The sequence below is a fragment of the Oncorhynchus keta genome, chromosome 4 (genome assembly GCF_023373465.1).
Source record: "Oncorhynchus keta strain PuntledgeMale-10-30-2019 chromosome 4, Oket_V2, whole genome shotgun sequence".
NCBI lineage: Eukaryota > Metazoa > Chordata > Actinopteri > Salmoniformes > Salmonidae > Oncorhynchus > Oncorhynchus keta.
In genome coordinates, this window is record NC_068424.1 from 85,141,723 (window position 1) to 85,167,552 (window position 25,830).

The window sequence follows — 25,830 nt, forward strand, 5'->3', positions numbered from 1 at the left end:
GAGATACAGGGAGATACAGGGAGATACAGGCAGATACAGGGAGATACATGGAGATACAGGTAGATACAGGCAGATACAGGAAGACTACATACACCTTAGACCCTAACAGCCCCCTAACTGCCCCCTAAACACCCCCCTAAACCCTAACTACATACACCTTAGACCCTAACTGCCCCCTAACTGCCCCTAAACCCTAACTACATACACCTTAGACCCTAACTGCCCCTACACCCAAACTACATACACCTTAGACCCTAACAGCCCCCTAACTGCCCCCTGCCCCCTACCCCTAACTACATACACCTTAGACCCTAACTGCCCCCTAACTGCCCCCTAACGACATACACCTTAGACCCTAACAGCCCCCTAACTGCACCCTAACTGCCCCCTACACCTAACTACCACCTTAGACCCTAACTGCCCCCCTAACCCCCTACATACACCTTAAACCCCCTAACTGCCCCCTCCTGTATTGACTCCTACACCCTAAATACATACACTTTAGACCCTAACTGCCCCCTACACCCCTAACTACATACACCTTAGACCCCCTAACTGCCCAGCCCTGTATTGACTCCTATAACTACCTAACTACTGATACACCTTAGACCCTAACTGCCCCCTAACACCCTAACTACATACACCTTAGACCCTAACTGCCCCCAGCCCTGTATTGACTCCTATAACTACTAAATGCCTGTGGTTATACCTACCAGCCCTGTATACACCTTAGACCCTAACTGCCTGTGGTTATACCTACCAGCCCTTTTGATATAACTACTAAATGATTCCTGTGCCCTGTATTGACTCCTATAACTACTAAATGATTCTCTGTGTTTATACCTATAACTATAACTAAATGATTCATAGCTGAGGTTATACCTACCAGCCCTACCAGCCCTGTATTGACTCCTATAACTACTAAATGATTCATAGCTGTGGTAACTATACCTACCAGCCCTGTAGTCAGATTCATATCTGTATTGATCAGATTCATAGCTCCGGTCCGTGACGGAGACAGGTGTGTAACTACAAATGCTCTCTGCCACCTGGCCACTTTTATTATTGACGCAAAATAATCCACAGAGATTGACTCATAACTTTTTCACTGTTTATTTGAGAACAAAATGATTCTACAACATATATTACTCTGATTCTATGTATTGCCAATCGTCTTCCTCTAGCCCTGAGTCGGCATCTCCCGCTGTGCCAATTCCGTTGCCCGTCTGCGCTAAATTACAATGTTAAGGGATAAGGACATTTTTTAACTGATGTTGGCAGCAACGCAAACTAGAGGAAGATCAATATTCAGATGAAGTGTGAGGAGAGACATATCTGAGTGCTCCACCCTCACGGCCAGTTACGGAGATGACGGAGAACAAACTGACGGTATGCCAGTTCTCCCGACGGAGTTACGGGATAAGTGAGCAACGCAAACGGAAGATCAATATTCAGATGACGGGAGACGAGTGCTCCACGGGAGTGACGGAGTCAGTTACGGACGGAGTGACGGAGTGACGGAGTTAGTCACGGAGTTACGGAGTGACGGAGTTGGAGTGGACGGAGTCACGGAGTCACGGAGTCACGGAGGTAAGGAGTGACGGAGTTGCGGAGTCACGGAGTCACGGAGTTACGGAGTGACGGACGGAGTTACGGAGACGGAGTTACGGAGTCACGGAGTCACGGAGTCACGGAGTCACGGAGTTGCAACGGGTTGCGGAGTTAGTCACGGAGTCACGGAGTCACGGAGTTGGAGGACGGAGTTGAAGAGTCAGAGTCACGGAGTTGCGGCACGGAGTCACGTCACGGAGTTACGGAAACGGAGACTGGAGTATGGTGGATTTTGAAAATATTTTTCACGGAGTTACGGAGTTACGGAGTCACGGAGTTACGGAGTTACGGAGTCACGGAGTCACGGAGTTCCCGGAGTTACCTGACGGAATCACGGAGTTACGGAGTTACGGAGTGACTGTTCATGTGAATACATCATACGTTTATAGGTGGAATCCAAAAAGTAGCGCTTAGGAAAATGTGTATTCGATCAAAATAAATCATTTGTTTATTTTTCACAACACCTAAAAGTTCCCCCCCAATATTTTCTCGAATCGAATAAACACAAATACACACTAGTCGTGAGAGTTAATTCGTTGAAAACAAACTATTTTAAAATTTAAAATTAAAAATAAAACGATTTTCTCCCAAGACATAAACGAAACGTCTTCAGCATAATAAATGACCTCGGATGCCAAGTGAAGCCAAATATCAACGACATCAGGGTTGGAAAAAGAAGTTACGATTGACCCCAATTGTTTTCTTTTGTTGGGAAGAGGCAACCCGGCAACCCACGCCATTGGCTCCAAACCTGTGTGCCTCCTTGGGCGGGGTTGGGTGGACGGGGCAATATAGTTGTGAAGGATCGGCCAGGATCCAGAGGTGACAGACAGGAGATTGCGTCACAACCGAGTCAACTGGTCCCCTGTTAGTGCCGTCCTTGGTCATTGAAGATAGACATTTGCAGCACTGTCCAAACCTGGATATGGTGGATTTTTAAAATATTTTTTAGAGTTCACTTTTTCTTCCCCCTCTGAAACTCCTCCTAACTCTTCAACCGACTCTTACCGCTGAATATTCAAGACACGTTCCAGTGCTTTCCAAATATTGGTTATCTAAGGAAGAGCAAAATAACTCACCATACCTCTCCAACCAAGTCGTGGATGTCTGTAGCCGGCTGGCCATACTACACAGGCGAGGACTTCCCCCAGATGGAACAGTCTAAACTGGAGCCTCTCGCATCCAGAACCATCTCCTAGAGGGCAGTCGGGATGACTGGGATCAGCAACACCCTGCAGGATTCCACCCTCCCCGCATCCTCAGAACAAGAGACTGGTCGGAGAACAGGAGAACAATGGCCCCGTCGGTCACCTCGTCATTCTGTCTGTGCCTAAATCTGATCTAGGATCGGGGAATAAGAGGGTGTCTGACACTTCTAACGGGAGTGATGGAGAGTCGTCGCATTACAGTGACTTTGAGGACGGACAGGCCGGTAGACGGTGACCATTTAGAGTGACAACAGGAACTCTTTTAGGAGAGGTTTTCATACGGATCCTTTAATATTTTATATAATCTGTCTTGTGTTTTAGAAGACAATAACGGACACCAAAATAGAGCCACGTAGCCCACCTTGAAATGTTGAATGATATTCTGGTTCAGATTGAGACGGTAGTCTCGACCTACTCTCAGTTACATTTAGACAAGAACACTTGTCTCATCATGCTATATTTATTTATTAGAAATGGACACCATGGTTAGGGTCAATTTCATTTTAAATTTAGTAAGTAATTCCAATTCGGTAAGCAGCAGGGCAACTTTGGGAAACATTGGCTTTAGAATTTGGTTTTACTTTCCTTCCCGAATTGACTGTAATTGAAATGTTCCCCAAACTCTGTTTGGAGCTCATCTTGAAAAGTTTAATAACGTTCTGGGTTAGATTAAAACGGTAGTCTAGCCGACATTTAGTCAAGACCACGAATATCCCCGTGAGCGCAAGACGTTGAAAATGTTGTATTTTCAACATGTTTTACTCATAGGGAGGGATGTGTCATCATACCATATGTATTTATTAGATATCAACACTGTAAAATAAAAAGAGCTAGCCTACTGTGTGATATTGAAGACTTCATTGTGTGTTTAAACAAGGCCTGATAATATGACTTCTCATCGGGACTTCACTCCCTTCTTCACTTCCTTCTTCACTCCCTTCTTCACTTCCTTCTTCACTCCCTTCTTCACTTCCTTCTTCACTCCCTTCTTCACTCCCTTCTTCACTCCCTTCTTCACTTCCTTCTTCACTTCCTTCTTCATTTCCTTCTTCACTCCCTTCTTCACTCCCTTCTTCACTTCCTTCTTCACTCCCTTCTTCACTTCCTTCTTCACTCCCTTCTTCACTCCCTTCTTCACTTCCTTCTTCACTCCCTTCTTCACTTCCTTCTTCACTCCCTTCTTCACTCCCTTCTTCACTCCCTTCTTCACTCCCTTCTTCACTTCCTTCTTCACTCCCTTCTTCACTCCCTTCTTCACTCCCTTCTTCACTTCCTTCTTCACTCCCTTCTTCACTCCCTTCTTCACTCCCTTCTTCACTTCCTTCTTCACTTCCTTCTTCACTTCCTTCTTCACTCCCTTCTTCACTCCCTTCTTCACTCCCTTCTTCACTCCCTTCTTCACTTCCTTCTTCACTCCCTTCTTCACTCCCTTCTTCACTCCCTTCTTCACTTCCTTCTTCACTCCCTTCTTCACTTCCTTCTTCACTCCCTTCTTCACTCCCTTCTTCACTTCCTTCTTCACTCCCTTCTTCACTCCCTTCTTCACTTCCTTCTTCACTCCCTTCTTCACTCCCTTCTTCACTCCCTTCTTCACTCCCTTCTTCACTCCCTTCTTCACTTCCTTCTTCACTCCCTTCTTCACTCCCTTCTTCACTCCCTTCTTCACTTCCTTCCCTTCTAGCACTTTATTGACTAAATACACCTGGAACACTTGGTTTCACGGTTTGATGGCATGCATATGTAATAATAATTAAAATATATATATATATATATATATATATAAACAAAAATACTTTGATATTAATCTATTGTTATTTGTTGTTTTCTTCCAAGAATAGATTTGATAGGGGGGAAAAAACGTTTTTTTAATTTGGTAGATAAATATTTAGAAATTTTTTTTTTTCTCCTAAATTTTCCAGAATAATTCACTCTGTCTGATTTAATGTCAACAGCTTCACCACTGTATATTCCAAGGACTTTATTGGCACGGGACATAAATGTATCACCTTCATTTAGTCAACTCAATATGTTGTTTCAATATATTTTAATTTAATGCAAGAGATACAGCCATAATATGTCAATATTGAAATAAAAATGCAATTTACAAATGCACACACACAACACTTTTGATGGAATCCTATATTTTGAATAATGCTGGTTGGTTTCCTTCTCTCGTAGCATGTCTCGTGAACAGACGACATAACGTACATGATATTGTTCTGGGTAGATGAGATTACGTAGGGACAGAGTCCTAGTAGTGATAATTACGGCCACTGTATATTCAGCTTCACTGGGACCAGGGGGTGGAGGGAGGTTGGGGGGATTTCTAGGCTAAATGCTGAAATAAATGCAATTTACAAATGCACACAATACACTTTTGATTCAATTGTGCACTTTTAATACTGGCAGTTCTTTAGGCACTCAAAGTCACCTCCCCATGTCTTCTAGTTCTGATAGAGCTGGTTTAACAGTCCCCTCCCCATGTCTTCTAGTTCTGATAGAGCTGGTTTAACAGTCCCCTCCCCATGTCTTCTAGTTCTGATAGAGCTGATAGAGCTGGTTTAACAGTCCCCTCCCCATGTCTTCTAGTTCTGATAGAGCTGATAGAGCTGGTATAACAGTCCCCTCCCCATGTCTTCTAGTTCTGATAGAGCTGGTTTAACAGTCCCCTCCCCATGTCTTCTAGTTCTGATAGAGCTGGTATAACAGTCCCCTCCCCATGTCTTCTAGTTCTGATAGAGCTGGTTTAACAGTCCCCTCCCCATGTCTTCTAGTTCTGATAGAGCTGGTATAACAGTCCCCTCCCCATGTCTTCTAGTTCTGATAGAGCTGGTATAACAGTCCCCTCCCCATGTCTTCTAGTTCTGATAGAGCTGGTATAACAGTTACCTCCCCATGTCTTCTAGTTCTGATAGAGCTGATAGAGCTGGTATAACAGTCCCCTCCCCATGTCTTCTAGTCCTGATAGAGCTGGTTTAACAGTCACAAGACTTTTAGTAACGATAGACATTAGTATTCGCTGCCTCTTGGTGTCACTGTGGCCAGGGGGGGTAGGGGCTGCTGGAACTTAGCCAGATCCTTACCCAGGATGTCAGAGAGCTTCTGTTTAAAGCTGATAGGGTTCTGGTTGGGGGTGATGGAGCCCCCCGAGCCCATCTCTTCTTCCCCCTGTAGCTGGGCCTGGGCCTGCAGGCGGGAGAGGTTTGGCATAGACCGGGACTGGGTTTGGGGTTGAGGCAGGGACCAGGCCAGAGACAGTGGTTGGGTCTCAGAGGGCTTGTTCACTAAAGCATAGATACACTGTGAGCTACCCACCATACTCTCCTTCTCTCTCTCCTCCTCCTCCTCTGCCCTCCCAGTAATACCCCTTCTCAGGTTGTAATAAGGAGACCCCTCCCCCAGCCCCATCCCCAGCCTCAGTTTGTTCAGGTCAACAGTATCCAGGGAGTGACACCTCTCCTCCTCCTCTTCCTCCTCATAGAGATGCAGGCTGTGCTGCATCCTGAGTGGGGTTGGCGGGTGTTTCATTCTGGGGAGGAGGTGGTCCTCTATATTGGCATACAGATCACAATCAGAGTCAGCCATTGGCTCAGACCCCGGAAGCTGTTCAGTAACAGGAGATATGATTGGAGGGCTATGTAAGAGGTTGTTTCTCATTGGTAGAGGAGGGGCAGTGGGTCTGTCTGATAGGTCGATGCGGGTGTGGACTCTGTGTTTGATAGGAGGGTGAGTAGAGGTGGAAGAATGAGGAAGTTGAGGAGACGATGACTTACGTGGAGGGTGAGTAGAGGTGGAAGAATGAGGAAGTTGAGGAGACGATGACTTACGTGGAGGGTGAGTAGAGGTGGAAGAATGAGGAAGTTGAGGAGACGATGAGTTATGTGGAAGGTGAGTAGAGGTGGAAGAATGAGGAAGTTGAGGAGACGATGAGTTATGTGGAAGGTTAGTAGAGGTGGAAGAATGAGGAAGTTGAGGAGACGATGAGTTGCTAGGAGGCTGGATAGAGGTCTTGGCGTCTTCATTCTCCATCTCGCTGTGCAGAGTAAGAGCATCTTCCATGGCCTTGTAGATCTTAGGAGCGTGCTTAGACATGAAGGTGAATTGACCCTCTCCCGAGCTACAGCGACGGCCCGCCTCGATGCTGAAGCCTCCCTGTCAATCACACACACAACACAAGGTGACTCAGTCCCTCCAGGATGGACCAATCACAGTCAAATCATCACAATATTATTGGAGAAAATTGACTGATCACTGCACTAAAAAAAGAGGAGAAACAATTTCAACCAATCACCACACATTTACCACATAATATGGATCAGTAAAGCCAAAAGGCAACAAACTCTGTTCCTTCGGCAGCACATTTTTGTGACAAATTGGACAAAATCACTGATTATTATACAACTATGATGATTATGATAGATACAACACAACTCTGATGGTTATAATAGATACAACACAACTCTGATGATTATAATAGATACAACACAACTCTGATGGTTATAATAGATACAACACAACTCTGATGATTATAATAGATACAACACAACTCTGATGGTTATAATAGATACAACACAACTCTGATGGTTATAATAGATACAACACAACTCTGATGATTATAATAGATACAACACAACTCTGATGATTATAATAGATACAACACAACTCTGATGGTTATAATAGATACAATACAACACAACTGATGATTATAATAGATACAACACAACTCTGATGATTATAATAGATACAACACAACTCTGATGATTATAATAGATACAACACAACTCTGATGATTATAATAGATACAACACAACTCTGATGATTATAATAGATACAACACAACTCTGATGATTATAATAGATACAACACAACTCTGATGATTATAATAGATACAACACAACTCTGATGATTATAATAGATACAACACAACTCTGATGATTAGGATAGATACAACACAACTCTGGTGATTATAATAGATACAACACAACTCTGATGATTATAATAGATACAACACAACTCTGATGATTATAATAGATACAACACAACTCTGATGATTATAATAGATACAACACAACTCTGATGATTATAATAGATACAACACAACTCTGGTGATTATAATAGATACAACACAACTCTGATGGTTATAATAGATACAACACAACTCTGATGATTATGATAGATACAACACAACTCTGGTGATTATGATAGATACAACACAACTCTGATGGTTATAATAGATACAACACAACTCTGATGATTATAATAGATACAACACAACTCTGATGATTATGATAGATACAACACAACTCTGATGATTATAATAGATACAACACAACTCTGATGATTATAATAGATACAACACAACTCTGATGGTTATAATAGATACAACACAACTCTGATGGTTATAATAGATACAATACAACTCTGATGATTATAATAGATACAACACAACTCTGATGATTATAATAGATACAACACAACTCTGATGATTATAATAGATACAACACAACTCTGATGATTATAATAGATACAACACAACTCTGATGATTATAATAGATACAACACAACTCTGATGATTATAATAGATACAACACAACTCTGATGATTATAATAGATACAACACAACTCTGATGATTATAATAGATACAACACAACTCTGATGATTATAATAGATACAACACAACTCTGATGATTATAATAGATACAACACAACTCTGATGGTTATAATAGATACAACACAACTCTGATGATTATAATAGATACAACACAACTCTGATGATTATAATAGATACAACACAACTCTGATGATTATAATAGATACAACACAACTCTGGTGATTATAATAGATACAACACAACTCTGATGATTATAATAGATACAACACAACTCTGATGATTATAATAGATACAACACAACTCTGATGATTATAATAGATACAATACAACTCTGATGATTATAATAGATACAACACAACTCTGATGATTATAATAGATACAATACAACTCTGATGATTATAATAGATACAACACAACTCTGATGATTATAATAGATACAACACAACTCTGATGATTATAATAGATACAACACAACTCTGATGATTATAATAGATACAACACAACTCTGATGATTATAATAGATACAACACAACTCTGATGATTATAATAGATACAACACAACTCTGATGATTATGATAGATACAACACAACTCTGATGATTATAATAGATACAACACAACTCTGGTGATTATGATATATACAACACAACTCTGATGATTATGATATATACAACACAACTCTGATGATTATGATATATACAACACAACTCTGATGATTATGATATATACAACACAACTCTGATGATTATAATAGATACAACACAACTCTGGTGATTATAATAGATACAACACAACTCTGATGATTATAATAGATACAACACAACTCTGATGATTATGATAGATACAACACAACTCTGGTGATTATAATAGATACAACACAACTCTGATGATTATAATAGATACAACACAACTCTGATGATTATAATAGATACAACACAACTCTGATGATTATAATAGATACAACACAACTCTGATGATTAGGATAGATACAACACAACTCTGGTGATTATAATAGATACAACACAACTCTGATGATTATGATAGATACAACACAACTCTGATGATTATAATAGATACAACACAACTCTGATGATTATAATAGATACAACACAACTCTGATGATTATAATAGATACAACACAACTCTGATGATTATAATAGATACAACACAACTCTGATGATTATAATAGATACAACACAACTCTGATGATTATGATAGATACAACACAACTCTGGTGATTATAATAGATACAACACAACTCTGATGATTATAATAGATACAACACAACTCTGGTGATTATAATAGATACAACACAACTCTGGTGATTATAATAGATACAACACAACTCTGATGATTATAATAGATACAACACAACTCTGATGATTATAATAGATACAATACAACACAACTGATGATTATAATAGATACAACACAACTCTGATGATTATAATAGATACAACACAACTCTGATGATTATAATAGATACAACACAACTCTGATGATTATAATAGATACAATACAACTCTGATGATTATAATAGATACAACACAACTCTGATGATTATAATAGATACAACACAACTCTGATGATTATGATAGATACAACACAACTCTCGCTGAAATCTACTAGACGTTACCACTGAATAATCAGACTAATTAGGAATCCTGACCTTTTACGTGACCTGTCTTAAGCATCGTAGGAGGTGGTAGGGCCAGCAATAGAGGATCTGACCTCTGACCTTTTACCCTGACCTCTAACCCTTTACATTGACCTGTCTAAAGCATCATAGGGCCAGCATTAGAGTATCTGACCTCTGACCTTTTACCCTTTACATTGACCTGTCCGAACCGTCGAAGGGCCAGCAGTAGAGGATTTGACCTCTGACCTTTCACCCTGAGCTCTAACTCTTTACCTTGACCTGTCCGAAGCGTCGTAGCAGGTGGTAGGGCCAGCAGTGGACGGTAACACCAGTCTGGAGGTCCTGGAGCAATATGGCGTCTCGTTCTGGCAAGAGGAGGTAACTTCCTGTCAGCTGACATCTCTTCGACGCCTCATTGGTCTTAACTGTCACCTGGTATTGGGCTGCGAGGAGCAGCAGAAGGCACAGGGGAGGGGGAAAGATATTTTAACATAACGCTCACAATGATTCGTTAAGGTTCATCGTTCATACATGGAGATTTATGTAACCCTGTATCTCAAGTAAGAATTAGTTCCACACAATGTCTGTTACACAAAACTCTGACATGCTGACTAGTCAAAAAAAACTGTTTTTTTTATTTGAATAAAAAAAGCATATAAATAGATTAAACACAGAAGTCACAAGGATATTCAAATGATTTGCACAACAACTCTTATTTCCTGCAGTCTCCAGCTTGTCAGAGGGGAAGTCAACACAATCACCAAAACACTTTGAAATGAAAGACATTTGGATAAGGTTCCCTCCTGCCTGTATAGGGCTGCTGTCAGAGAATGGGGACGTCCCAAATCGCACCCTATTCGGGCCACATAGCTCTAGTCAAAAGTAGAGCACTGTGTAGGGAATAGGGTGCCATAGTTGTGCACTATGTAGGGAATAGGGTGCCATAGTAGTGCACTGTGTAGGGTATAGGGTGCCATAGTAGTGCACTGTGTAGGGAATAGGGTGCCATAGTAGTGCACTATGTAGGGAATAGGGTGCCATAGTAGTGCACTATGTAGGGAATAGGGTGCCATAGTAGTGCACTATGTAGGGAATAGGGTGCCATAGTAGTGCACTATGTAGGGAATAGGGTGCCATAGTAGTGCACTATGTAGGGAATAGGGTGCCATAGTAGTGCACTATGTAGGGAATAGGGTGCCATAGTAGTGCACTATGTAGGGAATAGGGTGCCATAGTAGTGCACTATGTAGGGAATAGGGTGCCATAGTAGTGCACTATGTAGGGAATAGGGTGCCATAGTAGTGCACTATGTAGGGAATAGGGTGCCATAGTAGTGCACTATGTAGGGAATAGGGTGCCATAGTAGTGCACTATGTAGGGAATAGGGTGCCATAGTAGTGCACTATGTAGGGAATAGGGTGCCATAGTAGTGCACTATGTAGGGAATAGGGTGTTATTTGGGATACAAGAGCAGTCTTTTTTGCTGTTTAATACTACAGTGATGGTTAAAACCTCCCCTTACCCGGAAACCATGGCAACATTCGCGCAAAACTGAAAGCGCGATCCACCGCATTTAACCATGGAAACAGGTCTGGGAATATGGACATAAACAGTGTAGTTATTCCCTCCGCAAGGCAATCAAACAAGCAAAATGCCAGTACAGGGACATGGTGAAGTCGCAATTCAACGACTCAGACACGAGACGTATGTGGTCTACAGGAAATTACAGACTACAAAAAGAAATCCAGCCACGTTACGGAAACTGACATCACGCTTCCAGACAAACTAAACACCTTCTTTTCCCGCTTTGAGGATAATACAGACGGCGTCCCTAGCCATGTCCTCAGAGGTATACACAGACCAGCTGGCTGGTGTGTTTACGGACATATTCAATCACTCCCTATCCCAGTCTGCTGTCCCCAAATGCTTCAAGATGGCCACCATTGTTCCTGTACCCAAGAAGGCAAAGATAACTGAACTAAATGATTACCACATCGTAGCACTCACTTCTGTCATCATGAAGTGCTTTGAGAAACTAGTCAAGGACCATATCACCACCACCTTACCAGCCAACCTAGTCCCACTTCAGTTTGCATACCGCCCCAACAGGTCCACAGACGTCGCAATCGCCATCACACTGCCCTAACCCATCTGGACAAGAGGAATACCTATGTATAAGTGCTGTTCATTGACTACAGCTCAGCATTCAACACCATAGTATCCTATAATATAATAATAATATAATATAATAATAATAATATATGCCATTTAGCGGACGCTTTTATCCAAAGCGACTTACAGTCATGTGTGCATACATTCTACGTATGGGTGGTCCCGGGAATTGAACCCACTACCCTGGCGTTACAAGCGCCATGCTCTACCAACTGAGCTACAGAAGGACCTCCAGCCTCATCATCAAGCTTGAGGCACTGGGTGTCAACCCCGCTCTGTGCAACTGGGTCCTGGACTTTCTGACGGGCCACCCCCCAGGTGGTGAAGGTAGGAAACAACATCTCCACTTCACTGATTCTCAACAGCAACTGCACCACCCTCACCCGCAAGGCTCTCCAGAGGGTAATGAGGTCTGCACAACACATCATCAACGAAACTACCTGCCCTCCGAGACACCTACAGCACCCGATGTCACAGGAAGGCCATAAAGATCATGAAGGACAACAACCACTCGAGCCACTGCCTGTTAACCCCGCTATCATCCAGAAGACGAGGTCAGTACAGGTGCATCAAAGCAGGGACAGAGAGACTGAAAAACAGCTTCTATCTCAAAGCCATCAAACAGCCACCACTAACTCAGAGAGGCTGCAGCCTACGCTGAGACCCAATCACTGGCCACTTTAATAAATGGATCACTAGTCACTTTAAACAATGCCACTCTAAATAATGCCACTTTAATCATGTTTACATATCTTACATTACTCATATCACATGTATGTACTGTATTTTATGGGTCGGCCGTCGTTCATCCACGTACTTACATGTACATACAGCGCCTTGCAGAACTATTCATCCCACTTGGTGTTTTTCCAATTATGTAGCACTACAACCTGTAATTTAAATGGATTTTTATCTGGATTTCATGTAATGGACACACACAAAATAGAGGTGTGGACTCAAAGTCACAAATATTATGACTTGCAACTCGACTTTGACTTTAACACCAATGACTCGTGACGTGACTTGGACGTGAGCCGTATGACTCGACCTGACTTGATACCCTCCCCAAGACCAAATATAAAGACTCGACCTGACTTGATACCCTCCCCAAGACCAAATATAAAGACTCGACCTGACTTGATACCCTCCCCAAGACCAAATATAAAGACTCGACCTGACTTGACACCTTCCCCCCCAAGCCCAAATATAAAGACTCGACCTGACTTGATACCCCCCCCCCAAGCCCAAATATAAAGAATCGACCTGACTTGATACCCCCCCAAGCCCAAATATAAAGACTCGACCTGACTTGATACCCCCAAGCCCAAATATAAAGACTCGACCTGACTTGATACCCCCCCAAGCCCAAATATAAAGACCCGACCTGACTTGATACCCCCCCAAGCCCAAATATAAAGACTCGACCTGACTTGATACCCCCCAAGCCCAAATATAAATGATGCTTTAAAAAAAAAAAAGTATTTTGCAGCATCGACTCTTCATTTAACGGATTACAGTTTGAATCGGACGGCGGCCAATCAGTTTGAATCGGACGGCGGCCAATCAGTTTGAATCGGACGGCGGCCAATCAGTTTGAATCGGACGGCGGCCAATCAGTTTGAATCGGACGGCGGCCAATCAGTTTGAATCGGACGGCGGCCAAACAGTTTGAATCGGACGGCGGCCAATCAGTTTGAATCGGACGGCGGCCAATCAGTTTGAATCGGACGGCGGCCAATCAGTTTGAATCGGACGGCGGCCAATCAGTTTGAATCGGACGGCGGCCAATCAGTTTGAATCGGACGGCGGCCAATCAGTTTGAATCGGACGGCGGCCAATCAGTTTGAATCGGACGGCGGCCAATCAGTTTGAATCGGACGGCGGCCAATCAGTTTGTGCGTGGCAGCGCAGAGGAACGTCAACGGGGGAAGTCAGATGGAGTCCTTGGAATGATGATACCCAGAATTATTATTTTCGGATATAAAGACGACGCTGTATCAACAAAAAAACGGATTTCAAAACATGCGGGAAGAAAATGACAAACGGGGATCAACAATTTCCAACTTTGTTCGACATTTGAAGCTGCACAAAGAAAATTGTGTAAATCGTGGCTAATATAGCCGACAGCTATATCCATCACCCGGGGTTGTGTGTTTATGAGTGTGTGTGACTTGTTTCATGGGTTTCTTTTTGCTATGATGTCTGGAGCCTGTATTGTTAGGTGCCCTCCTCACTGCTTGTGATGTCTGGAGCCTGTATTGATATGTGCCCTCCTCTCTGCTTGTGATGTCTGGAGCCTGTATTGTTAGGTGCCCTCCTCTCTGCTTGTGATGTCTGGAGCCTGTATTGTTAGGTGCCCTCCTCACTGCTTGCCTAGATTAGGTTTCCAGATTGACTCGCCACCACACTGTTTGAAGCTGGACAAGATCAAATGAGCACATTTGTGGCAGAGTGCCTCCTAGAATGGTTGTGTACTCTTCCTAACCTGCTGATTACGGCGAGTGCTTGAACCTCTGATTGAGTTTATGCTTCACACAAATTTGGTGAAGAGCCCCGTATGACTTGTTTAGGACTCGAAATTCAAAGTTTAGGACTTGAGACTTGACGGTCAGTACAGGTGCATCAAAGCTGGGACCGAGAGACTGGAAAACAGCTTCTATCTCAAGGCCATCAGACTGTTAAACAGCCACTACTAACATTGAGTGGCTGCTGCCAACACACTGACTCAACTCCAGCCACTTTAATAATGGGAATTGATGGGAAATGTAAAATATATCACTAGCCACTTTAAACAATGTCACTTCATATAATGTTTACACACCCTACATTACTCATCTCATATGTATATACTGTACTCGATACCATCTACTGTATCTTGCCTATGCCGTTCTGTACCACCACTCACTCATATATCTTTATGTACATATTCTTATTCATTCCTTTACACTTGTGTGTATAAGACAAGGGAATAAGGAAATCGTTAGATATTACTGCATTGTTAACTTGAAGCACAAGCATTTCGCAACACTCGCATTAACATCTGCTAACCATGTGTCTGTGTCCATTAACATCTGCTAACCATGTGTCTGTGTCCATTAACATCTGCTAACCATGTGTCTGTGTCCATTAACATCTGCTAACCATGTGTCTGTGTCCATTAACATCTGCTAACCATGTGTCTGTGTCCATTAACATCTGCTAACCATGTGTCTGTGTCCATTAACATCTGCTAACCATGTGTATGTGACAAATAAAATTTGATTTGAAAGCTCCCGAGAAAACATTTATTCGTCATCCGCTCTTTGTTCCTTTTTTTATAAGGTCTTTTCGTTCTGCGTTAGTTCTTCTAAAACAGCAGTGTCATCCTCCTCTGTTCCCATTGGGCCATACTGTGTCCTGTTTCGAAAACACTCAGTGCTGACAGGACAGATTACTGTGATCACAACACGTAGTTGGGCGGGACTGGAACGCATTGCCAAGATGTACCGTATCTACACATCATGACCAAAAATATGTGGACACCTGCGTGTCCAACATCTCATTCCAAAATCATGTGCATTAATATGGAGTTGGTCCCCTCCCCTTTGCTGCTATAACAGCCTCCACTCTTCTGGGAAGGCTTTCCACTAGATGTTGGAACATGTTGGAACATTGCTGCTATAACAGCCTCCATTCTTCTGGGAAGGCTTTCCACTAGATGTTGGAACATTACTGCTATAACAGCCTCCACTCTTCTGGGAAGACTTTCCACTAGATGTTGGAACATTGCTGCTATAACAGCCTCCACTCTTCTGGGAAGGCTTTCCACTAGATGTTGGAACATTGCTGCTATAACAGCCTCCACTCTTCTGGGAAGGCTTTCCACTAGATGTTGGAACATGTTGGAACATTGCTGCTATAACAGCCTCTACTCTTCTGGGAAGGCTTTCCACTAGATCTTGGAACATTGCTGCTATAACAGCCTCCACTCTTCTGGGAAGGCTTTCCACTAGATGTTGGAACATTGCTGCTATAACAGCCTCCACTCTTCTGGGAAGGCTTTCCACTAGATGTTGGAACATTGCTGCTATAACAGCCTCCACTCTTCTGGGAAGGCTTTCCACTAGATGTTGGAACATTGCTGCTATAACAGCCTCCATTCTTCTGGGAAGACTTCCCACTAGATGTTGGAACATTGCTGCTACAACAGCCTCCACTCTTCTGGGAAGGCTTTCCACTAGATGTTGGAACATTGCTGCTATAACAGCCTCCACTCTTCTGGGAAGGCTTTCCACTAGATGTTGGAACATTGCTGCAGGGACTTGCTTCCATTCAGCCACGAGCATTAGTGAGATCGGTCACTGATGTTGGGGGTGATTAGGCCTGGCTCGCAGTCAAAGTTCCAATTAGGGCTGTGGTTGTCACCGGTGATCTCCTGGCTTCCACACACAGCCAACAAGCCATTTTAAAAAGTCTAATAAATCCATGTAATATAGTCTACACCATCACAATAAATCCATGTAATATAGCCTACACCTTCACAATAAATCCATGTAATATAGTCTACACCATCACAATAAATCCATGTAATATAGCCTACACCTTCACAATAAATCCATGTAATATAGTCTACACCATCACAATAAATCCATGTAATATAGTCTACACCATCACAATAAATCCATGTAATATAGACTACACCTTCACAATAAATCCATGTTATATAGTCTACCTACACCATCACAATAAATCCATGTAATATATTCTACACCATCACAATAAATCCATGTAATATAGTCTACACCATCACAATAAATCCATGTAATATAGTCTACACCATCACAATAAATCCATGTAATATAGTCTACACCATCACAATAAATCCATGTAATATAGTCTACCTATAACATCACAATAAATCCATGTAATATAGTCTACACCATCACAATAAATCCATGTAATATAGTCTACACCATCACAATAAATCCATGTAATATAGTCTACACCATCACAATAAATCCATGTAATATAGTCTACCTACACCATCACAATAAATCCATGTAATATAGTCTACCTACACCATCACAATAAATCCATGTAATATAGTCTACCTACACCATCACAATAAATCCATGTAATATAGTCTACCTACACCATCACAATAAATCCATGTAATATAGTCTACACCGTCACAATAAATCCATGTAATATAGTCTACCTACACCATCACAATAAATCCATGTAATATAGTCTACCTACACCATCACAATAAATCCATGTAATATAGTCTACCTACACCATCACAATAAATCCATGTAATATAGTCTACCTACACCATCACAATAAATCCATGTAATATAGTCTACACCCTCACAATGAATCCATTCTTTATTTTAGACAGGTCTAAAGAAACATGATATGAAGAAAATGTAGTATATTTCAGAATAGCATATGGAGTTGTCCTTTAGGTCCTGATCTGGCTATGCCAAATGGCTGTGGGCTTCACTAGTTCATTTAGCAGACAAGATCTGCTTCGAATTCCGCGGGATTATTTTATATTATTTTATAGTATGAAGAATACAATTGAACAAAGCAGAATATAAAATAATTATTTTCTTCACGATTCCAGGTAGTGCGCACAGGCGGCTATTCTGTGTTGAGCGGTCAACAGAAACGGGTTCTCATATATGCTTGATTTTAGAGTCATTAATTTAACTTTAGTTCTACATTTTTTTTTTATACATAATGCTGAAGGATGAGACTGATGGTGATTTGTGTGCACACTCCAATAGTCTCTCTCATTCACAATTTGACAAGCACTTGATAATGCCTCGAATTTCACGGCGGCATCCCCCCTTAAAAAAAATCACTTCCTTTCGCGGACGGAGTGATGCACTGTGCCCTTTTCCCGGAGTGAAGAGTCTCTCACTCGCATGGCTCTCTGTCACGTGATCGGGTCTTTCTCAACGGCTCCAAGTTAACACAGACACATCCGGGATGCGACTGCGTGTGTCCTTATCCAATTCCTCATATTTAAGATATTAGAACTGTCCGCGTTTACTTTTAGTCAGTCAACAAGATGAGTAGGCCTAATGAATACCAAAAGCACGAGCCTATGTCAATCTACTATCCCCTATAGTACAAAAGTCAACCTATTCTATTCCTTTTATACGCAATGAGGCTGACGCAACAGATCAGAACCATTAGGCTATTTCTTCACATAAGTGCAGCGATGTGCACACAGCGGTAGGCTATACACGTCAATGTTCCATTAGCGAGATAACGCCATTATCCCCAGCGACCCCTAAAGAGGTTATGTAAACGCCATTATCCCCAGCGAACCCTAAAGAGGTTATGTAAACGCCATTATCCCCAGCGACCACAAATGCAATTATACATGTAATGCTTTTATTATGAAGGTGCATTTTTATGGTGAAAATTATCTTCCCCAAACTCGAAACGTGCAGCGTGCTTATATATGCCAGTTCGGCTCCACACCCCTTGTAAAGCAGATTAATGTGCTTCATTTTAATTGGTTATTTGGGCACTTTAAGTTGTGATACAAACGTTATTAAAACATACAGACCTATGGGCTAGGCTACATGAGGTGTGATACTGACCTTATTAAAACATATAGGACTATGGGCTAGGCTACATGAGGTGTGATACTAACCTTATTAAAACATACAGGCCTATGGGCTGGGCTACATGAGGTGTGATACTAACCTTATTAAAACATACAGGCCTATGGGCTAGGCTACATGAGGTGTGATACTAACCTTATTAAAACATACAGGCCTATGGGCTGGGCTACATGAGGTGTGATACTAACCTTATTAAAACATACAGGCCTATGGGCTGGGCTACATGAGGTGTGATACTAACCTTATAGGACTATGGGCTAGGCTACATGAGGTGTGATACTAACCTTATTAAAACATACAGGACTATGGACTAGACTACATGAGGTGTGATACTAACCTTATAGGACTATGGGCTAGGCTACATGAGGTGTGATACTAACCTTATAGGACTATGGGCTAGGCTACATGAGGTGTGATACTAACCTTATAGGACTATGGGCTAGGCTACATGAGGTGTGATACTAACCTTATTAAAACATATAGGACTATGGACTAGACTACATGAGGTGTGATACTAACCTTATAGGACTATGGGCTAGGCTACATGAGGTGTGATACTAACCTTATAGGACTATGGGCTAGGCTACATGAGGTGTGATACTAACCTTATAGGACTATGGGCTAGGCTACATGAGGTGTGATACTAACCTTATAGGACTATGGGCTAGGCTACATGAGGTGTGATACTAACCTTATAGGACTATGGGCTAGGCTACATGAGGTGTGATACTAACCTTATAGGACTATGGGCTAGGCTACATGAGGTGTGATACTAACCTTATTAAAACATATAGGACTATGGGCTAGGCTACATGAGGTGTGATACTAACCTTATAGGACTATGGGCTAGGCTACATGAGGTGTGATACTAACCTTATAGGACTATGGGCTAGGCTACATGAGGTGTGATACTAACCTTATAGGACTATGGGCTAGGCTACATGAGGTGTGATACTAACCTTATAGGACTATGGGCTAGACTACATGAGGTGTGATACTAACCTTATAGGACTATGGGCTAGGCTACATGAGGTGTGATACTAACCTTATAGGACTATGGGCTAGGCTACATGGGGTGTGATACTAACCTTATAGGACTATGGGCTAGACTACATGAGGTGTGATACTAACCTTATAGGACTATGGGCTAGGCTACATGAGGTGTGATACTAACCTTATAGGACTATGGGCTAGGCTACATGAGGTGTGATACTAACCTTATAGGACTATGGGCTAGGCTACATGAGGTGTGATACTAACCTTATAGGACTATGGGCTAGGCTACATGAGGTGTGATACTAACCTTATAGGACTATGGGCTAGACTACATGAGGTGTGATACTAACCTTATAGGACTATGGGCTAGGCTACATGAGGTGTGATACTAACCTTATAGGACTATGGGCTAGGCTACATGAGGTGTGATACTAACCTTATAGGACTATGGGCTAGGCTACATGAGGTGTGATACTAACCTTATAGGACTATGGGCTAGGCTACATGAGGTGTGATACTAACCTTATAGGACTATGGGCTAGGCTACATGAGGTGTGATACTAACCTTATGGGACTATGGGCTAGGCTACATGAGGTGTGATACTAACCTTATAGGACTATGGGCTAGGCTACATGAGGTGTGATACTAACCTTATAGGATGGGCTAGGCTACATGAGGTCTGATACTAACCTTATAGGCCTATGGGCTAGGCTACATGAGGTGTGGCAAAACAAGGCATTGTTTCTTATGCTGGGCATCATTCACAAGTGATAATATATCATAATCATAATAATATCTCATTAGCCTATCAAGTGGCTAATATTGTCACCCATCAGACTATTCTTGATTTAACCTTGTCTTTACATGTACTAAATAATGTGTGTGACATTAGTTTTGATTTAGAATGGACCCATCATCATGCACCTGTATCGAAACAGGGACAGGGGGAAAAATACATGTCATCGATGCTCTTAAATAGTGAATGGAGGACGCTTTTCCTGTGGTTCATTTTCATGCCAGCCAGGTAGGCTGTACACCGGTTGTCAAGAGTAGCAATGTGCTTAATATCATTAGCCCTGGCTCTAATTCATCCCAAGGTTGTTCGATGGGGTTGAGGTCAGGACTCTTTTGCAGCCCAGTCAAGGTCCTTCACACCGATCTCAACAAACCGTGCTGTAGTGTTAAGACTTCCCTTCGCTGGAACTAAGGGGCCCGAACCATGAAAAACAGCCCCAGACCATTATTCCTCCTCCACCAAACTTTACAGTTGGCACTATGCATTGGGGCAGTTAGCGTTCTCCTGGCATCTGCCAAACCCACATTCATCTGTCATGATTCATCACTCCAGAGAAGGCGTTTCCACTGCTCCGGAGTCCAATGACAGTGAGCTTTACACCCCTCCAGCATGGGCATCTTAGGCTTGTGTGCGGCAGCTCGACATTGGAAACCAATTTCATGCAGCTCCTGACGAACAGTCCTGTTGTTGCTTCCAGAGGCAGTTTGAAAACTCTTAGTTTCAACTCGAGGATAGGCCATTTTTACGCGCTTCAGCACTCGGCGGTCTCGTTCTGTGGAGCTTGTGTGGTCTACCACTTCACGGCCGAGCCGTTGTTGCTCCTCACAATAACAGCCCTTACAGTTGACCGGGGCAGCTCTAGCAGGGAAGATATTTGACGAACTGACTTGTTGGAAAGGTTGCATCCTATGATGGGTGCCACGTTGTCACTGAGCTTTTCAGTAAGGGCCATTCTACTGCCAATGTTTGTCTATGGAGATTGCATGGCTGTGTGCTCATTTGTATACACCTGTCAGTAACGGGTGTGGCTCTAATAGCCAAATCCACATACTGTTGTATAAAGTGTATACAGTATATGTGTGTGTGTGCTGGTTGGTGGTGTGTGGGTGTGTTGGTTTGCTGGTGTGTGGTTGGGTTGGTGTGTTGGTGTGTTGGTGTGTTGGTGTGTGGTTGGGTTGGTGTGTTGGTGTGTCAGTGTGGTTGGGTTGGTGTGTTGGTGTTGGTGTGTCAGTGTGGTTGGGTGGGTGTGTTGGTGTGTCAGTGTGGTTGGGTGGGTGTGTTGGTGTGGGTGTTAGTGGGTGTGTTGGTGTGTGTGTGTGGTTGGGTAGGTGTGTTGGTGTGGGTGTTAGTGGGTGTGTCAGTTTGGTTGGTTGGGTGGATGTGGGTTTGTGTGTTGGTGTGGGTGTGTGTGGGTTTGTGTGTGTGTGGTTGTTGCGTGTGTGTGGTTGGGTGGGTGTTTTGGTGGGTGTGTTTGTGGGTGTGTTGGTGTGTCAGTGTGGGTTTATGGGTGGGTGTGGGTTTGTGTTTGGTTGGGTGGGTGGGTGTGCTGTTGGGTGGGTGTGTGTGTGTGGGTGGGTTTGTGTGTGGTTGGGTGGGTGTGTTGGTGGGTGGGTGTGTGTGTGGTTGGGTGGGTGTGTTGTTGGGTGGGTGTGTTGGTGTGTGGTTGGGTGGATGTGTTGGTGTGTGGTTGGGTGGGTGTGTTGTTGGGTGGGTGTGTGTGTGGTTGGGTGGGTGTGTTGGTGTGTGGTTGGGTGGGTGTGTTGTTGGGTGGGTGTGTGGCTGGGTTGGTGTGTGTGTGGTTGGGTGGGTGGGTGTGTTGTTGGGTGGGTGGGTTGGTGGGTGTGTTGGTGGGTGGGTGTGTGGTTGGGTGGGTGTGTTGTTGGGTGGGTGTGTTGGTGGGTGGGTGTGTTGTTGGGTGGGTGTGTGGCTGGGTTGGTGTGTGTGTGGTTGGGTGGGTGTGTGTGTGGTTGGGTGGGTGTGTTGTTGGGTGGGTGGGTGTGTATTCTATGTACCTGTCTTCCAGGTAGCATACAACTCATTCTCCTCCATGGGTATCCCCATCCCACCTCCTCTCTCCTTCTCTCTGGTCTCTGCGTGTCCAGGCTCTTTCTGCAGCAGAAGGAAAGGAGGGTGATATGATACTAGAGAACTCCACTATTGATGCTAAAACATAATGCTCATATATATGAATGAGAGGCCCAGACACACAGAGTATTGTTCTGGTTTCACAGAAGTCTTTGTCAAGTGGCAGAGCATTGTAAACGTTAGACTAAATGATAATTAGTAACCGTTCTGATCTACGGACAGTTTTTCTTTATAATCATAATGAATATGATTACATGGAAAGGGGGAGATGACCCTAGATCAGAGATGACCCTAGATCAGAGATGACCCTAGATCAGAGATGACCCTAGATCAGAGATGACTCTAGATCAGAGATGACTCTAGATCAGAGATGACTCTAGATCAGAGATGACCCTAGATCAGAGATGACCCTAGATCAGAGATGACTCTAGATCAGAGATGACTCTAGATCAGAGATGACTCTAGATCAGAGATGACTCTAGATCAGAGATGACCCTAGATCAGAGATGACCCTAGATCAGAGATGACCCTAGATCAGAGATGACCCTAGATCAGAGATGACTCTAGATCAGAGATGACTCTAGATCAGAGATGACTCTAGATCAGAGATGACCCTAGATCAGAGATGACTCTAGATCAGAGATGACTCTAGATCAGAGATGACTCTAGATCAGAGATGACCCTAGATCAGAGATGACTCTAGATCAGAGATGACTCTAGGGGAGACAGGCTAGGGGGAGGGGAGACAGGCTAGGGGGAGGGGAGACAGGTGAGGGGAGGGGAGACAGGTGAGGGGGAGGGGAGACAGGCTAGGGGGAGAGGAGACAGGCTAGGGGGAGGGGAGACAGGCTAGGGGGAGGGGAGACAGGCTAGGGGGAGGGGAGACAGGCTAGGGGACAGGGTTTGTGTAAGCAGCAGTAAAGAGAAGGAGAAGTAAGGAGGTGACCAACTGTTACCACCAGGACTACTTCCTCATTGTTGCCAGTGGGTTTGCTTGAAAATGGCTCCCTATGGGCTCCTGCTCAAAATGAGTGAAGTACAATGAATAAAGTGCCCTATAGGGAATATGGCGCATTTGCTACTAGCCCCTTGTAGCCTCTTCTAATGTTGTTTTATGAATACTAGCCCCTTATAGTCCCCTCCTCCCTGTGTACCTGGAAGGTAGGAGCGACAGAGATAAACACTATTTATATAGTCCCCTCCATATGTACCGGGAAGATAAGACACACATACGGCCCCTACCTGGAAGATAAAACACACATACGGCCCCTACCTGGAAGATAAGACACACATACGGCCCCTACCTGGAAGATAAGACACACATACGGCCCCTACCTGGAAGATAAGACACACATACGGCCCCTACCTGGAAGATAAGACACACATACGGCCCCTACCTGGAAGATAAAGCACACATACGGCCCCTACCTGGAAGATAAAGCACACATACGGCCCCTACCTGGAAGATAAAGCACACATACGGCCCCTACCTGGAAGATAAAGCACACATACGGCCCCTACCTGGAAGATAAAACACACATACGGCCCCTACCTGGAAGATAAGACACACATACGGCCCCTACCTGGAAGATAAGACACACATACGGCCCCTACCTGGAAGATAAGACACACATACGGCCCCTACCTGGAAGATAAAGCACACATACGGCCCCTACCTGGAAGGCCAGTTGGCAGAGAGCCCCTACCTGGAAGGCTAGTTGGCAGAGAGCCCCTACCTGGAAGGCCAGTTGGCAGAGAGCCCCTACCTGGAAGGCTAGTTGGCAGAGAGCCCCTACCTGGAAGGCTCGTTGGCAGAGAGCCCCTACCTGGAAGGCTAGTTGGCAGAGAGCCCCTACCTGGAAGGCCAGTTGGCAGAGAGCCCCTACCTGGAAGGCTAGTTGGCAGAGAGCCCCTACCTGGAAGGCCAGTTGGCAGAGAGCCCCTACCTGGAAGGCTAGTTGGCAGAGAGCCCCTACCTGGAAGGCCAGTTGGCAGAGAGCCCCCACCCAGTCATGGTAGTTCTCTGAGGCCAGGATGTATCTTCTTTGTGTGGTGTTCAGGTCGAACGCTCTACAGTCTGGAGGCAGGTCAAAGGTCAACAAGTTTATTTTAGGAAAAAAAAAAGAGAACGGGGCATGAAATAAACATTTAAACAGATAAACTGCCTTAATAAATCAGGGGTTCAACTGTTTCTCAGATTGCAGAGAGTTTACACTCTCTGAAACACTGATATTAACAGATTAAGGACCGGTTTCATAGACAGATTAAGGATTGGTTTCATGGACAGATTAAGGACTGGTTTCATAGACAGATTAAGGACTGGTTTCATGGACAGATTAAGGATTGGTTTCATGGACAGATTAAGGACTGGTTTCATAGACAGATAAGGACTGGTTTCATAGACAGATTAAGGATTGGTTTCATGGACAGATTAAGGACTGGTTTCATAGACAGATTAAGGACCGGTTTCATAGACAGATTAAGGACTGGTTTCATAGACAGATTAAGGACTGGTTTCATAGACAGATTAAGGACCGGTTTCATAGACAGATTAAGGACTGGTTTCATGGACAGATTAAGGACTGGTTTCATAGACAGATTAAGGACTGGTTTCATAGACAGATTAAGGATTGGTTTCATAGACAGATTAAGGACTGGTTTCATGGACAGATTAAGGACTGGTTTCATGGACAGATTAAGGACTGGTTTCATGGACAGATTAAGGACTGGTTTCATGGACAGATTAAGGACTGGTTTCATGGACAGATTAAGGACTGGTTTCATGGACAGATTAAGGACTGGTTTCATGGACAGATTAAGGACTGGTTTCATGGACAGATTAAGGACTGGTTTCATGGACAGATTGAGGACTGGTTTCATAGACAGATTAAGGACTGGTTTCATCGACAGATTAAGGACTGGTTTCATAGACAGATTAAGGACTGGTTTCATACAGATTAAGGACCGGTTTCATAGACAGATTAAGGACTGGTTTCATAGACAGATTAAGGACTGGTTTCATGGACAGATTGAGGACTGGTTTCATGGACAGATTAAGGACTGGTTTCATGGACAGATTAAGGACTGG

General features: G+C 43.4%; 1 protein-coding gene across 4 annotated transcripts in view; it reads right to left on the reverse strand.

Annotated features, from left to right (window-relative positions):
- Nucleotides 1–4,499: 4,499 nt before the first annotated feature.
- LOC127929755 (docking protein 3-like) overlaps nt 4,500–25,830 on the reverse strand; it is a 34,194-nt gene continuing 12,863 nt past the window's right edge. Inside the window, exons 3-7 of one of the 4 annotated variants that reach the window (XR_008136061.1) lie at nt 24,719–24,819; nt 22,670–22,766; nt 10,343–10,512; nt 5,709–6,971; nt 4,500–5,444 (exon numbers count right to left, since the gene is read on the reverse strand). Coding sequence is in view for 1 of the 4 variants with exons in the window: in XM_052518005.1 (XP_052373965.1) it covers nt 5,829–6,971; nt 10,343–10,512; nt 22,670–22,766; nt 24,719–24,819 (1,511 nt within the window). In the remaining 3 variants the exon portion in view is untranslated. Of the gene's footprint in view, nt 6,972–10,342; nt 10,513–22,669; nt 22,767–24,718; nt 24,820–25,830 lie in introns of all 4 variants that reach the window. The other 3 variants (XR_008136059.1, XR_008136060.1, XM_052518005.1) reach the window with 3 other exon arrangements.